The 17663-nt window shown below is 41.4% G+C and overlaps 1 protein-coding gene across 1 annotated transcript in view; it reads left to right on the top strand.

Moving 5' to 3' along the window:
* The first annotated feature begins 8515 nt into the window (after positions 1–8515).
* The window catches only part of ZSWIM4 (zinc finger SWIM-type containing 4), a 32751-nt gene continuing 23603 nt past the window's right edge, over positions 8516–17663 (top strand). The window contains exons 1-2 of the mRNA XM_081319871.1: positions 8516–8939; positions 15920–16121. Coding sequence (XP_081175997.1) covers positions 8763–8939; positions 15920–16121 — 379 coding nt within the window. The 5' untranslated portion in view covers positions 8516–8762. The remainder of the gene's footprint in view (positions 8940–15919; positions 16122–17663) is intronic.

Below are 17663 nucleotides of genomic sequence, written 5' to 3'. Positions count from 1 at the left end.
CATCTACAACTTTCAGTATAGCCACTTTTCTTATGCCTTCTGTTTTTTCTCATAGAACCAGAACAATTTCAACAAATACAATTCTTACTTTTTATTAGCTTTAAAGTTTGCTCTTATACATTCATGTGTAGTTAAGAAGTTGGACTAGGACCAATGAGACCCAGGTTCAAACAAACAAACAGGATCTTGAAAATTATCTAATTCAGCTCATTGCCAAGTGCAGGAATGTACTGCTTCAGCATCCCTGAGAGATAACTATTTTGTTAAACATTTCCGGTGAAGAATAGACCACCACCTCTTCAAACAGTTTGGTCCATTATTAAAACTGCTTTAATAGTTGGAAATCCTTCCTGCTGTCTAATCAAAATCTCTTCCTTTACAATTTAACCATTTCTAAATCTTGTTTTCTAGAACAGTGCTGGACAGCTATGTCTCATAAAAATGTTCTTGAATCTTAATAGTGTCCTCTAAAATGTTTGCTGATAATCATATTTTCTAACCACCCAACCCCATCATAAAATCATAGACTTAAATGGGGATACAATAACTATCTCATTCCTGCATCTTATCAGGAGCTATATCTGTAAATCTCAAGCCCTGTTGAGTTATGATTGTGAAAAGCTCAGGAGAGATCTGAACCAATTTTTCAGACAGTAAAAAAAGAAATCACACTTCTTACTCCTTCTCAAAATTATTAAGACTGTAGCAGTTGCTCCATTCAAACAGAAGGAAGCCTCAAGAGAATCATGACAGCAACTGATAGCAGCTGCTCATTTGAAGCATCCAGCTATTTTCTGGAGCCTGGTAGCTCCCTCTCACCTAAATAATGTCTTGTATCTGTCTTCTCGTATATCAAGTGGTGTTTAAGAAGAACATTTTGCTACCTTGTATGTCCAGACACAGCACCTGTTCCTAGATTTGGAGTTAGAAATGACCTCTTTGACTGCATGGCCCCCATTTTCATGTTCTGAAATGAAAGGTCTACTTTAAAAATACAAACCAAGGAAGGTTCCAGATTAGGATTATGCCTTAAGAAATTATATGCAATAACTTGAACAGAGGGGCATCTGCGCTGCCTTCCTTATTCATGGCCATAGATCATTTTACCAAGATTCTGAAAGATTGAGACTTGGTTATTATAATTCCAATCTATAAGAGAGGCACAAAAATGTATACTAAACATCTGCTGGCTGAATTCCTAGATTGGCTTGATTCTGAACCCATCTTGAGAGATGAACTATCAGAGTTCAGGGTAAGCAGATTGATACTATATATTGCAGGCAAACTTACGACGTCATGTGACGTTGCATGATGTATCACGACTTTTTCCCCATTGCTGGCAATGGGGTGGGCGTGGTTTCAGTATGATGCATCCGGCCCGTGGGCCAGCCTTACACTCTCTACAGGTAGGGCTTGGGTTACGATTCATTCAGTGAGATTTGAAGTTACAACAGCACTGAAAAAGGTGATGGCTGGTTGTTGCACTTATAACCACTGCAACATCTCCACAATTATGTGATCAAAATTTGGATGCTTGAATACCAGCATGTATTTACAAAAACTGCAGCATCCCAGGGTCATATGACTGACATTTTTGATCTTTGCAGCTGGACAAACAAAGTGAATGGGGGAAGCTGGATTAAAAACGTCATGGCTCAATTAACAATTGCAGTGATTTGTTTAACAAAAAAGGTCATAAAATCAGGTGTGATTCACTTAACAGCCACTTTGCTTAGAAACAGAATTTCCAGTCCTAATTGTGGTCATAAATTGAGGACTACTTATAGTGCTATAGCATTTGGAAGAAAAGTATTCCATACAGCATAGTTCATCCCTATTCATGGTTCATCGACAAGCTTGCATTTGATTTGATCTCCAGAAGTAAACTGTAGCACAAACTTAAAGATTTGAACATTAATAAATAATTTTTAAAGAGCATGAGGATACCAGAGAGAAGGTTAGAAGTAATTCTGAAGGCTGTCTAACTGTCCCAATAGTTTCTTGTTGTTATTGTTATTTTATCCATCTTTTACCTAGTCTTTCTCTCCCCCCCAGGTGGATTGGGCTGAGAGTAATATTAAAATTAAAACTCTATTAAATGGTGACAATAGTATAGTTTTCTGTCTGTGTGCCTTTCTATTGGCCCTAAGAAAGCCTTGTGTACTCTTGCACTTCAATGCAATAGTGGGGACCTAATAATACATAATTTAAGTTTGTCGCATTTTCCAAACTTCCCACATCACTGAACTCACAAAAATGAGTGCATATCATTAAACAAGTCAAATATTTAAACACAGGGGTGGTGTTCCAGGTTTCTGGAGTCCAGGCTATTTTTTCCAGTCAGTTAAATAAGTCCAGACACCTCATCATCTTGGTAGCCTTCCTTAGAACTTGCTTCAGTTTTTCCCCGATCCTTCTTGAACTGTGGTCAAAACTGAACTGAACACAGCGTTCCAAATGGAGTCTGACCAGGCCGGAGTAGAGAGGGAAAAAATGCTTCCCATGATTTGGATTATATATTCCTGTTAATGCATCCCAAGATAGCTATTTGCCTTTTTAGCATCTGCATCACACTGCTGACTGGTGTTTAATATGTGGTTGACAAGGACAGCCAGATCTGTTTCACTTGTACTGCTGCTATGCCATGTCTCTTCCATTCTGTACAGAAGCCTCATATTTTTGCTATCTAAATGCAGAACTACACATTAAATTTTAAACTCTCCATTTTAGCCCACTGCTCAAGCCTGATTAGATCTTTTCAAATTTTCTCTTTTATATCTACTATATTAGGCACACACCCCCAACATAGAATCGTGCTACAGAATCTATAATTGTCTCCTCAACTTCCTTATCTAAGTGGTTGATAAAGAAGTAGAGGGTTAGCACAGGGCTCAAAACAGAGTCCCATAATCACGCATCCAATACTTCCTTCCAAGCTGGAAGAATTTTAATGAACATGCTTTGGATATTGTCATTCATCCAACTGTGAATCCACCTAACATCTAAACCAGGAGTCCCCAACATCCAGTCCATGGACTGGTACTGGGCCGTGGCATGTCAGCAACCAGGCTGCACAAACAAGCAAAGTCCCATCCACGGGATGCAGGCAGCACACGAAACCATGCCCCCTCCGGTCCACGGAAAAACCTCTCTCCATGTAACCAGTCCCTGGTGCCCAAAAGGTTGGGGACCTCTGATCTAGACCATGGTTTACATTTTATGAGGGAAGAAATCATGGGACACTCTGACAAAAGCATTGCTGAGGTCTACAAACACTATGACTACAGCATTCCCCCGATTGATTTACAAGACGAATAACTATTAAAGAGGGAATAGAAGATTAGTCTAGCATGATTCATTTGGAACAACCCTTACTGGCTCTGTTAACTGTAGCATGTCTATCCAAGTGCTCTCACACATGATGTTTGGTCATCTGTTCAAAGATCTTGCCTAATATAGATATCAAGCTGACAGGTTGTAATTTCAAGATCTGCCTCCTCCTGCTTTTTGAAGATGGGTCTGACATTCACTCTACTCTAATGTTCTGGGTCCTCACCTATCCTCCAGGAATCTTGAAAATAATTTAGAGTGGCCCCGCAACCACTTTTACTTGTTTCTTCACTAGCATATAATACATCTGGCTCTAGAGACTTGAATTCATTTAAATTACTCCTTATAATCTCTTTGTCAGTCCTAAGCTGCTGTTTCCTCTTTCCCCCAGTGGCAAAACGATGACCAACTAAGGATCTATGTCTCTTCTTACAAAAGACAGACACAAAATGCAGTAGGAGTTAAGACATTCTGCCTTCTTATCATCATCCATCACCATTTCTTTCCTGAACGGACCTATGCTTCCTTTGACATTTCTGGCTTACATGGTTATTTTTTATTTTTAGTAGTTCTTGTACTCCTCAACTCATTCTGAGTTGTAGCTTGTCTTATAATTTCTAGAGATTCTGGAAACTACCTTGTATTCATCTTTGATGACGATCTGTTCCTTCCATTTCCTATAAATGTCCCATTTCTCTTCCACATTTTAGAGAACTCTCCATGTATCATTACTGGCCTCTTGATTTCTCCCGTTTTTCCTTCCTGTGAGAATTGTTTGCAACTGTACCTTCAGTATCTCATTTCATAGAATTTCCCATCCTTTCTGGGCATTTTTTTCCTTAAGGATTTGAAGCCATCAGCTCTGACTTAGCTTTTCTTGGAGTTTATCAAAATCAGTTCTTCTGAGGTCCAGTACGCAATTCTTCCTCTTTGGCTATCACTAATTCAAGGATAATATTATTAATTTTCTCCAAGATGTCAGACTCCTTCCATTCTTTACCAATTCTTTTCTGTCGCTAAGGATAGCGTCCTTCCCCATTCTTGCGAATGAAGTCAGCAAAAGAGGACAAGAATTTGTCGCACTGTTGACTCTTGACAGTAAAATTCCCAGCAAATGGTAGAATAATTGAAATGTCTGATTATCATGATTGCATGCCTCTTTGAAAGACTGGTTATTTGATCCCAAAATACTGTACAGTACTTAATCTACAGTACTGTATGTCTTCTGCTGCCCAGACAGTCTCACAATGGTAACTCTCACTATGGTTTGTTTCTGTCTGCTTTTAATTCTTACCCAAATTCTTTCAATGGGATTTCCATTTCCATTCCTGAATTTCTGTGGAAGTGTAGTTTTGCTTTACAGTACAACAGCCCTAACTGTTCTATTTGACCTGCTTTTTTAAAAATAAATTGTAAGCTTCCTGTGCTGTGTCCCAATCTTATGTATCATCCCATCAGCTTCTCTGTCACATCCTCTTTGTCTTCCTGAGTAAGGAGTTCTAATTTCCCCTTTTTCTTTCCTGTATTCTGTGTATGTGTGTAGAAACATTTGAGTTTTGGAGTTTGATCTTTGGGTCTCATCACTTTCTTGGAACAGTCCTTGGCCACATACCATTTGGTTCTGGGCTTCTGCTAATCTCTTTTTTTCTAGTCAGCATCTCCATTTATATAGCAAATTGTTGAGCTCTGTTTTCTCTTCCCATGCCATGATCACAGTCTGGTTTGGAAGCATCACTGCTTCAGACAGGAAGGCGGTGCAGAGAGTGGTGAGGATGGCTGAAAAGATCATTGGAAGGTCCTGATTCCACTAACCCTCTTTCTAACTTCCTCTGGGTGCAAGGGGAGATGTTGCTCCCTGTCTGCCTGATGATAATGAAGGAAGGCAGAGAAATTCCTAACCTACAGTGTTTTTGCAAACCATTGTTCCTGATCTGGGCTCCAAAAATCCTATTGGGTACAGAAGGACATTACTGGGCCCAGAGTGGCATCTTACTTGACTCTTCCTTCCAGCTTCACTCACAGCCATTGATATCCACTTACTGGTACAGCTGTTTAACCAGCTCTATATGCCTATAGGGACGCAGTGGCTCAGTGGGTTAGGACGCTGAGCTTGTCGATCAGAAGGTTGGCAGTTTGGCAGGTCAAATCCCGAGTGCCGCGTAACAGAGTGAGCGCCTGTTACTCGTCCCAGCTTCTGCCAACCTAGCAGTTCGAAAGCACATAAAAATGCAAGTAGAAAAATAGGGACCACTACGGTGGGAAGGTAACAGCGTTCCGTGCCCCTTTGGCGTCTAGTCATGCCGGCCACATGACCATGGAGACGTCCTCGGACAAGCGCTGGCTCTTCGGCTTTGAAACGGAGATGAGCACCAGCCCCTAGAGTTGGAAACGACTAGCACGCATGTGCGGGGGAACCTTTACCTTTACGTTTATATGCCTATAATGGTATTTTGCCATCTTCTCTTTCTAGAATTGCATTAGGTTCCATTTATTTTCCAAGGAATGAAAATCTAACTGTCTTTATATGCAGAATGGGATACCGAAACTGCACCCCAGTTATTTAAAAAGAAGCTAATTGCTTCTTTTTTACATAAATAAATATGAATGGTTGTTTCTAGGTAGGTATCATTTATTAGAATGTTGCTGCATGTAAATGGTCATAATAAACTGCACAATAAGGAAATTCTCTAATATAATAGGAGTTTTTTGTTTAACGTAGGAAAAGATGTCAAAGTATAAAATAATGAACTCTGTTAGCATCTGAAATGATTGGAATCTGACCACTTCATTCTTTTGGTAAGTAGGTCAGCTTCCAGGCTAGTCTCTGTTTCAGTCTTTGGAATTCTGCATCCTAATGCATTTAACAGTATAAACGATGTCCCTCTTTCTATCCCATCTATCATAATAAAATAGCATCTTTTGTCCAAAGACAGCAGGGGGAAAAACTTCTCACATATGGACCATTTCTGCAGGGCATTAACAGTTGATGAATGTATGGCAAAAATGGACAGTGGGCATCCCCTGAAATAACACTAAACTTCAGCTGCAGTTGACCCATCTCTCCTTGACAAGCAACATGAGTAGAGAGGCTGGATGTAAACTGCAGTTAAGGGATTTGCAGAGCATACATTTCCCATCCTCGATTAGTAGCAGCAGATTTGAATAAGGGTAGTCTAGGGCAGTAATCAAATGAATCCTGAAGAGTGATCTGGCAACTGGGTTGGAACAGTGTGATCACTTGACTGATTAACACACAATATTAGGAACAGTCAGATGATTGCTCACAGGACCTTTAGCTGAAGCACTAAATTTTGAAGTTCTACTCTTTAATTTGTATGAAACTGGGAACTCTAGATGGTTCAGTTTATGAGTCCTAGGGTCATCCATGTGAGTTGTGAAACAAGGTAATCTCTGCTTGAGATGTCATCATTGCTATTAACTTAGAAGCATCCTGGGGTAAACCACACACTCTTACAGGAGTCACAGAATTTATTTGGCAGCAAACCCAAGCCAAACCCAAACAAGCCACATTCTGTTTTAACATGCACCATGAATCCACCCTCTGTCTCACCCTGTTTCCATCGGCAGTAAAATACTGGTCCACCTTGCATGGCTATTCTAAGGAATTATTAGACATGTAAGGTGTTATAAAAATGATAAATATTTCTAGCCATAATAATGTGTTGCTGCAAAAAACAAGAAATATTTCCAACGTCTTAAATATGAATGAATTTTCTGGAGAGAAATCAAAATCATTACATACATCAGGGTGTTAGCCTAAGTTAGCAGGTATGTGTCGGTAACCACACATACAAAGAAAAGATATTAAGTAGTGAAGGGGTGGGTGTAAAAAATTTCAGGGACCACTCGCAAAGTAATTTTGAAGATATTGTAAACATCCTGGCATTGGTAAGCTAATTAACACCTTTAGCTGGATACCAGACCACACTGAGCCTCTTGGTGTATTGAAATTCAGCAGTTTCATGTTGATGTCTCCTTTTGAAGTCCCTTTTCCAGCAATGGCCACTTTTAAGGTCAATTACAGTTTGAAAGGTTATAATGATTTCCTGTTGGTGTGTATGTGTTTTTTGCTCTTCCTCAAGTCAGGTTTGTCTCTTTTTTTTTTTTTGACATGATTGACTTATCTATCATTTTTATGTAAGTCAATCAGGCCCTGCCTAAGGCATTTTACAAAATAAAATTAAAACCATTTTTTGACAAGAAAGTTCCCACAAAGCAATCACAAAGTATTTCCTTTTTTTAAAAAAAATCTAATTTTTAAAAGCTTGGCAGGTAACCTAGATGTTTGAGTCCACATGGAGTCTGGCAGTTCATAAATAAAGGAAATTAATGAATGCATAAGTACAGTAATACAATTATGATTCATATTTCTTTTTTCAAGGACCCACACTGCATTTTTTTATTTCAGTGTGTAGATCATTGCAGCAAAGGCATTATGACTAATGCCAAATTCGATATTGCAGCCCAGCCTATTCTTCTGGCTGATTAAAATCCAAGGGATATTTGAACAAGCATTTATTGGATTGAGGTGAGAAGGGATTGATAGCAATGCTTCACTGACTATGCAGAGGACAACTCAGCGTATCCTACCCAAACTTTGTTCAGAGATCGCTACCCTTCAGAGGAGTTTGCTTCTGAGGAACGAACACATTTCCACTGCGCTTTTTACATTTTCTCTGTCTCAGGCATTTCAGCATAATTTCACTCTCTGTAACAACTCGTGACAATTTTTTTTTGTTTTCTTACATTCGGTATAAGTCTCGATTTTGTTTTCACCGAAAAATATTTAAATACAATAACCACATCAAGTCAGCCCCACGCCCTCGTTTTCTAGGTTCCGATGAAGAAGATCGAAGATGAACCCCGGGGAAGTGACGGGCGGGGCAGAGAGATAGCCTGAGCCGGAATGCGGCTCAACCCCCAGCTCGCTACATTGTTGCCATTCCCAGCCGGCATCAGAATGTTGTGAATGGAAGGATCGCGGCGTAGGCCACGCCCACGTAGAACCCTATCTTAAAGGCCTTGGTCTCCTTGTCTTGCCTGATTGGCTGTGGTGGGGGGGGGCTTCCCGACCTTTGATTGACATCCTTTTTTCCAGACAGCTCCTATTCTCTTTTTTTTTTAAAGCCCCACAACACGGGGGCGTGCATTGTTCCTCCTTGATTGGCAGCCGAGCTCGGCCAATCTACGCAAGCCTCTGTCTCGCAGACTGCCCAATAGAAAGCGGGCGAAGAGAAAAGGGAGGTCCAGGGAACGAGCGGCCGTCGAGCTCATTGTTGTGGGAGCTCCTTAAAGGGGCCGTATCCGCCGCCCACAGAAAGAGAAACGACCAACTGACCGGGCTGGGCCCGGGCCGCCACTGGTGGGTTTTCGGGAAGGTGCTCAGGAGAGGCCGGGGATCGGCCGGGCCTATGGAGCTTCCGCCCGCTAAGCGCAGGTGCGGCGCCCCTGGGGAGCAGCCCGATCCGGGACCGAGCGCCGCCGCCGCCGCCTCCTCCTCCCCCCTTTCCGCTTCCACCTCTTCTGCCGTCGAGACGCTTCTGGACCTGAGCGCCCGGCGGGTGGCCGAAACTTGGGCCTTCGAGCAGGTGAGAGGAAGGACGGATTCCCCACGGGGCAAGCGCGCCACTCTGGGCTTTCCCCTCCTGGCCGGCCGCCTTTGACGTTCCGCGGCTGCGATGCCGGCTGGACCTGGCCAAGGAGCGAGAGCCCCGGAGAGTCTCTTTAAATCGCCTGCTCCGTCGCCGCCGCCGCCGCCGCCTCTTTCCGAGGGAGCCGCCGGGGCGCAAAGCTGCTGCCTGCAAGTCTGTCCCCCCCCCCACACACCCCCCCACACCTCCCCCGAAGTGCCAGTGGGGCTGCCGGAGGGTGCGGGAGAGGAGCCACTCCGCGCACCCTCAGGAGAGGGTTCTCGACCTGCGTTTGAACTCCCTTCTCGAAGGCGTCTCTTTCCTTTCCTTTCCTTTTTTTCCCCCCATCCGCCGGGCGCTGGCGTTGGAAGGGCGCTTCCTTCAAGGGCTAAGCTAGAAAATGCCAGCTTCTAGACTCGCTCCCGGAGCAGCCCCCCCCCCTGACAATAGGCCGACGTGCACAACGTTAGTAGGTGGCGAGAGCGGGTCGCGCACAATGTGGGGAAAAGGCTTCTTCACCTGCTGACTTGGGCACGTCCAAGATGCTGTTTAGCAGCGTGGGAGCACGAAAAGCCGGGTTTCTTTCTTTCCCTGGTTGGTTGGTAGCTTGAACAAAGCCTAGCGTAATCTAACACATTTTCAGTAGTTTTCCTTCCATTCCTCTTCCTCCTCCTCCTCCTCCTCCTCCCCCCCCCAAATTTCCTTCAAGGACTCTCCTTTTTCTTCTTTAAAAAGGTAAAGGTAAAGGTTCCCCCCCCCCCCCGCACATGGGTGCTAGTCTTTCCGACTCTAGGGGCCGGTGCTCATCTCCGTTTCAAAGCCAAAGAGCCAGCGCTTGTCCGAGGACATCTCCGTGGTCATGTGGCCGGCATGACTAGACGCCAAAGGCGCACGGAACGCTGTTACCTTCCCACCAGAGTGGTTCCTATTTTTCTACTTGCATTTTTACGTGCTTTCGAACTGCTAGGTTGGCAGAAGCTGGGACGAGTAACAGGCGCTCACTCTGCTACGCGGCACTCGGGATTCGACCCCGCCAAACTGCCAACCTTCTGATCGACATGCTCAGCATCCTAACACTCTTTTTTTCCCTCCTGCCCCTCTTCCTGTTGCCAAACTATCAGCTGGCTATTCATAGTTCATTTTACATTCTCTGTAATCTTATAGCATCCTCTCCTTGGGGTCCGGTTCTAATTTTGTTTGGGATCTTTTTTTTTTTTGGTGGAGACTTCCTTATAAAACCACTTTTGCAAAGGAAGGGAGCAGGTGGTTTATCCAGACTGTGGTAAGTCTTGTATTTGTCAAGTGACAAATGCTTGATTTCTCCATTTTTTCCCCAATTGATAACTTTTTCCTTTGAACCCCCTCTTCTTTAATTTAATGGCTTGCTTGCTGTTTGACAACATGAAGGGCCGTTCTTGTTCTGCCACAGTTTTTGGTCTGATTCTTTACTAAATGTAAGTTCTGGTGGTCTCTTGATGGATTGGACTACAGTGGGAGAAAATGCTTTAAATGCATAACTTTTGGTTTTACTAACTTGCCTATGTGTTCAGTTCAACTTTTATGTGTAGTTTTCCCCCTCTGTGCTCCTCCGTAAGTTTTCTTAATTTTTCTTTTCCTGTACCAGGCTGTCCCTTGACAAGCTGATGCCAGTTCAGTCTGTAGGAAGTGGTTATGGTAACTAGTTTTTTTCCCCAAGGCCTTTTCTGGAACAAAGCATGAGAATGAGGTGATAGCTGAAACTCAGCAGACATGGTGTAGCTGGGAGATCTGGGGCTAGTCTGGGCAAAACCCAAGTGAAAGTGAAATCTCGATACTCTTACATTTGGGAGGGGAGAGGTTTGGCTTGCTCCATGTGCATTTGTTTCTTCATCCCTCTCTGCCCCCTTTTTGAAATTGAATAGAATCACGCTTATCCATTATTCTTGGATATCAAAATTTAGTTATTTCTTTCCATCAAACAGAACATTCCTTGTAAACAGTTACAGTTCATACAAGGAGACACCAGAGCATAATTTCCGTGTTGGGCTGAGAAACTAGTTCAACAAGAGTCGCTTGTCACTGACATCAGCAGGTGAAACTTCCCAAGTCAAAGCATGTGCACACCTGAAATGGGAGAGAATGCAGATGATATCTGGTTTGGAAAGTGTTGTTACTATTATTTAGCCTGGGAAAGATTCCATCGCAGCGATTTAAAAAGAAGCTTCACCAGGGCAAAGTTTCATACTTTGTTTTAAAAAGCCCTTGATTCTTCTGATAGTAAGGTAGATAGTTCAACAGTTCAGAGGGATCCAAATTGCATGATTGTTCTTAAGCAGTTTGGCATAACTTTACATCTCCAGCAATGTATGTGTTTATAATAAGAATAGAAGCATGACTGTTTTTCTTTTTGTCCCACATTGCACCATCGTTTTTTCTACCAGACAGAACAACTTCATGACACAGAATAAATTGGGTTGGGGAACAGAATTAGAAAGCTGATGAAACCCTTGATTTCTGTATAATTTTTTCAATTTGGAAATGCAATTTTTATTTTGAGTAGGGTGCTTGAATATATTATTGAATCAGAAACTCTTTCAAGAAATCACCTTTTTAACCTGAGGCCTCATCCTAAGTTAGTTAGGAAAATTGTCATTATAATTGCAACAACTTTGACTTGAATTTAGCAAAGTAATAGCCATCCTCACTCAAGTAGTGTGTCTGTGTCTGGTTTATCTGCTGCAGATATTCAGTTTATATGATGGAAGACTCTTCAATTTAAGACCATTCCTCATTTAAAGAACATTATACATTTAGAAGCAAGCTTCTTGTAATACCCTCCTGACATTTCTAGCAAAAAAAATTATGAAGTGATGTTTCATCCTAAGAGGACTTACTTGTTGCCTAAAAAGCTAGGTGAACTCATTTGCACTCTGGTTCAGTGAGAAGTCAGCCCTGGTATATGGTTATTTGTGTCCATCTCTATGAAACCACAAAATCTCTGCAATGTTCCTTTTATGATATTCTTTCTTTGAATCTATTCCTGTGCTAGCAAAAGGGAAGTAATCTGATTGTAATAACAGATGATTTTGGCTGAGATGCAGTTTAGAATACAGAATGTGACCTTGATAAATCATGAGTTGAAATCAACAGGGATGTTGTCTTGTTCAGACCCAATGAAAGATATGGCCACCGCTTTCATAACATTCATGTTTATTTCATTGAAGTTTGTGCAGAAGCTCTCCTAATTTGGTAGTATTGATTGTACCTTCAGATTAGTCAGTTTTGATTCCATGTGCCTTTTCCAAATGAGAGAAGAATTTGTAGTTAAAATTTAGATTGCCTACTCTCTGTCCTTCTTGCCATTAATATTAAATATGTGACACCATTACTTCAATCTATCAGTGCTCTTTGTAGAAAGAATATGCTCCCTTCTTAGAAGACATAGAACCTGGGCCTTGTATAAGAGCAGAACATAATTAAAGGATGATAGAAGTATTGATCAAATATTGGGAAATCTAAAGCTAGTTTAACTTGTATATTATTCTTAGAGAAATATGTAAAATATAGTTCTACAGAAGCATGGAAGAAAATTATTTTTTTCTTAGCTTTAGTGGGCAAGTTGTTTGTTTCCAGTATTAGCACAGAGGATGGGGATAGCACTGGGAGAATAGAGTATTAGCTGAGGAAGCTGCATGTAAAAAAAATGAAAGAAGGCTGGTGGCAAAGCCTGATTTTAGAAGAACAGAGTCATAGCAGAATATTACAGCACAAGGATAAGTTGTGCGGGTTCAGTTAAGATATCTGAGCTGATTGAAAAGGAAGGAACTTCAGCAAGTCAAGGTGATTACATGGAGGAGATAGCTGAAAGGCAGTGACATATTGAGAATGGATGTTTGCCTTATGTGTGGCATGATAAGCCGCCCTGAGTCTTCGGAGAAGGGCGGGATATAAATGGAATAAAAATAAAAAATAAAATAAATAAAAATCCAGTTTTACACAGATTGAATTCATCAAGTAAAACCTAAGAGACTTGGTAGAGTGTTGGCTTCTCGGGGCATTCCCTGAATCAAAGATTCAGTTTATAGAAATGCGACAGAAACCTACAGAGAACTGTGATTTGAAATTAGATGGAGATTTGTTTGCTGGTAGACATATGGCCACCCTTCCTCTGTTAAGGGTGACAAGAACAGTGACCCTCATCCATAATCCCCTTCGTCTTGTGTTGAACCTGTAAGCCTGCCAGAGCTTTCAAACGCCTGAATTGAATCAAGTGATAAAATAAGCAATCAACTTAGCATTTTTGCATACAGAATCTGTTTTTCCCCAATATTCTAATGTGGGTTTCAGTATGATATCAGCTCTATATGGTTAGGTAGACCAGACCAAGACATTTTCTCAAATAGGTTTGTTGGAATGGACTCTAGCCCACTTACCTAATTATTGCCTTGGTAGCAGCTCTTCCTGCTTTCTTCAAGGTTATTTCCTTTGCCTCTTCATGGTTTTGATGTTTGTGGTGTATGAATCCAGCCATTGCATTTTGAAAACTGGGGGCTATGGCCTACTGCTATGTGAAGCCGGCCAATCTGGTTTATTCCACAAACTGCTTAATTAATTCATGACTTAGCAGAACTTATGATCCGAATAAGTCTGTGATTGTTCAAATCATCCTTCTCCAACCTGGTCTGCAACGCCCATAATATCTTCAAGCCAGCAGTGCTATGGAGGAACTAAGATGTTCTAGGTAAGCTTCTCTCCCTGTTGCAGTCACCCCCTTGTAGCCCTGCGTGCATGGCTGTCCTTGGAGCAAAGCAAATAAAAGCTGCACATTCTTTTGTTTTCCAACTTGCTTCAAGTGATAGAATCTTCTTTCAGATTCTTACAAGGAGCAATGCCAGAAGTCTCCAGAGTCTGATGGTTATCTGTTGGATATGAACCTGTTGGATATGAACCTGCTGGATATGAATATGGCTGAATGAGAAATGAAAGCCTGAAGAAATGAGACGACAATTGAGAAAAGTGTGCTGGAAAGACAGTGGTCAAAGGCTCTCATAGGCCCAAAGTGCAACAATGAGTGATATATAAAAATGTAGTAACTTGAAACTAACATGGCAGAATGAAATTATATATAGAAGGAAGTTGTAGGGAATATTGGAAAATGGGGTAAAACGGAGCAAATATCCAAATGTTCTAGATCTGTCTACAAAAAGACCATTTCCCCATCCTTGGGTTCTTAATCCTCTGCACTCTTCTCGGTGTCTGCTATTTTTCTCCCTCTGCCCTCCCTTTTGTTGCCCTTTTTGTAAATACCTTTGCGACACCAGTAAGGACTGCATTCCTCCAGCAATTCATACCCAGAGCCCTTGCTGAAGAAAGATGTCAGCTCTAACTCAACTTGTAAATTGAGGGCATGGAAGAGCAGTACAGGAACCATGTGGGCATTCTTCTACCCCCAGAGGATGGTATCACTTTCCAAAGAGTGGTGGCTGGACCAAATGCAGGCAACAGTTCAGGGATCAAGGAGTGGGAGATCAATTTCCTATAACATTTAAGCTTCTTTAAAATCAAAATGTCTAAACCAAACAGAGCTATCACCACAAGGAGAAGCTGAACCTAAGAGGAGCCTTGATTTCCCAGACAGGGAGACTAGCATGGACAGGGAAATTCCCCGGGCTTAATTCTTCAGCTTCTCCCTTCTCTGTCCCTACAACCGCAATGCTTTGGAGAGGCAGGAGTGTTACTGCTGCTCAAGGAGACAGGCTTAGTCCAGACCTCAGCATGGCTCCCTTTTTTCCTCCTGAGCAACCAGCTGTTCTCTAGCCACTGTGTGGTTTTTATGTTTCTTGCCTATAGTGAAGGACACTCGGCTGTTTGCATTCCCCTTTCAGCCTTGCGACAGGCCTGTGGTTTCCAGTATCCCTCCCCATTTCCCGTCATATTCCCTCTTTCTTCCCACGCAACCTGAAGTAAAAGTAGCTCAATATTTGGCCCTTCTTCTCAGAAGAGCGGAAGGGAAGGAAGGGTTGAATTGCAAATCCCTGTTTGGCTGCATGCTTGATTGGATGCTAAATCTAGCAATTCAGCGTGGTTTGTTAATCATATGCCAGAGTGGCAAAAACGGCATAATGCATAGAAAAAAAAACCTGCTTTGGCCTTATCTTATAGAAATCTGATATTTTAGCCATTTTGGAGGCTTCTGTGGAAAGGGAGTGCAAGTTTATCTTGGAACTGAAGTATTTATCTCCAGTCCTAGGATGCCTTACAAGAACACTTGGTTGGCCTATCCCCATAAAGGAGAGATCCGGGAAATGCTGTTCTTTGTTCTTCTATCTCATGCTTTTATGTTTTCTCCGGAGTATTCTTGATCATGATGATAGTCACAGCAGGACTGATCAAAGTAAAGTGGGGGGGAAAAATCAAAGTTATTCTAGCAAAGAAATCCATCATAAAAAGCTTTGGGATGGGGAAGCAGTGCTATAACTTGACACTTGAAAGCTACTCTTTTGAAGATCTGTTGAAGGAAACATCATAATTCAAGTAATCTTAAAGAAAAAGTTGGATCCCAGTTGATGCATCTGGAGTGTGCTGTGAACAGCTGACAGGTTCATCATATAGGACGGGATGACAACCTGCCTACTAGTGCACTTTTTAACTCTCTAAAGGCAGAATGTAGATAGAATCAGAGTTGACAGGAGAAATATTTAAGCCTGTGTTCAATTGTTTTATGATTTGGGGGGATTTGTTTGGCCCCTCAGTTTTATGAAACGAAGTAATGGTTTTACTTCCAAACTTGGCAAGGATGTCTAGGAGTGTTCTGTTGGTATTTAATATTGGGTTGTGGAACTGTATATGGCTCAAAGGTTTTTTACCTTGGATTCAGGGTAAGACTGAACCTCAGATCCCTGCTCAAAGTCGTTTAGAACTTCTAATGGCCTCTCTTCCTTCTTCACCCTCTTGTGTAGGTTGAAGAACGTTTTTCCCGTGTCCCAGAACCTGTACAGAAGCGCATCGTGTTCTGGTCCTTCCCACGGAGTGAACGGGAAATATGCATGTACTCTTCCCTTGGCTATCATCCCCCAGAGGGGGAGCGAGACTCTCGTGTGCCCTTTAACCGTGGCTTGAATTTGCTACAGTCAGGTGCTGTTGACCGTGTCCTCCAAGTAGGTAAGTAACTTCATTTTTAAAAAAAGAAAATCACATTTACACACTAGATTATGGCTGTGCTAAAGCAATGAGTAAGTTTCCACACATTTGGATAAGAGGAGTCAATCTAATCCGCAATGGGTTTTTTAAGGATATCCATGTTTTTATTGATTGTTTTGTAAACCATTATGCATCTGAATTTTTTCTTTGGTATATAATTGGAATAAAGAAATAAAAATAAATGGAAGTGTTTTGTAGTTCTAACTTTCATTCATACCTAAATGACCTTAGATTTTTAATTGCATGTACCTAGGTATAAAATTGTTTTTTTTAATGAGAACTCAGTATATGATGTGTCCAAAATATATTTGCTTTTGTGAGATCAGCAGTTTGCTTTATTGCTGTCATACTAGCGTTCTTGAAGTATTATATATAGACATAATGACTAAAGCTATAGAGATTGCAAATTGCATACCGTTGAATACTATGCTGGAAATAATCTTTATTTTATTGAATGTTCTTTTGACTGTTCTTTAATTCATCGAGAGGTCAAAGTACTTTACATGCAATTAAAAAAAAATCCCTTATGTCTCTTGGCAGTCAGACAGAAAAGCCTCAAAAATAATAAAAAAGGCAATCAGAAAATATCATTGAAAGTTTAGAAGAACAAACTATCTTTTAAAGGCTGAAAATTGGAAGTTAATGTTATTAACCGAGTGAAGGAATCATTCAACCTGGCTGCTGCTACATTTCCAGTAACTATAAGATCATGGTCTAGCAGCTGCTTTTTGCATTAGTTGTGCAAGGGCTGCCCCTTGTAATGCATGCATGTGCCTTGGTAGCTATTCCCCTATATCAGAACTCTTTGACAGCTGAAAAAAAAGGATGGGCATACATGTATATAGAGCTATGTAAATGCTGATTTATTGTACATGCTAGGGGTTCTTGACTAATTTTGCTTGACCTTGAAAAAGCTAAGCAGAGTTGTCCTGGATGGGAGACCACTAGGAAATCTGATAGCAGTAGACAATCCTGGGAAGCCACAAATTATCCTGCAAGAATACAGTGGCAAAACACTTTTCATTCTGTTACCAAGTAACGTGGTTATGTGTGTTAAATTTGAATTTGAGAGAGATTAATTAAATTGCAGGCAGCCAGTTTCTGCTTATTCAACAAATTCAGATTAAAAAAATCATGGCTTAATGTATGTGTGAATGTAGCATTTGAGTTTTCTGAACTGGAGAGCACTGTGTCCTTTACATAGCCATGTGCAATGAATAATTGTTCTGCAAAATTATGATGAAACACTGAAGAGGTAATAAATCTCACTCGTGCCCCAGTTAATATGCATAATGGTTCATGGAAAGAGTCAACTCTTGCTCCTAAACTTGGAAAACTAAACAACATGGAAGTTTGCCTTCTCCCCCTCCCCCCTCCGCCCAATCTTAGGAACCATTTAGTCAGTCTTCTTTGAATGAGAACAGAAGTCCTTATATTGCCAGATTCCAGATTTTATCCATGTACAGTTGACATTAATAATTACATACAGAGGTTTCGTCAGGC

The sequence above is a fragment of the Vipera berus genome, assembly GCF_964194415.1.
Source record: "Vipera berus genome assembly, chromosome: 2".
Lineage (NCBI taxonomy): Eukaryota > Metazoa > Chordata > Lepidosauria > Squamata > Viperidae > Vipera > Vipera berus.
The sequence above is the reverse complement of the archived record's forward strand: the minus strand, read 5'-3'. Positions and strand labels throughout refer to the sequence as shown.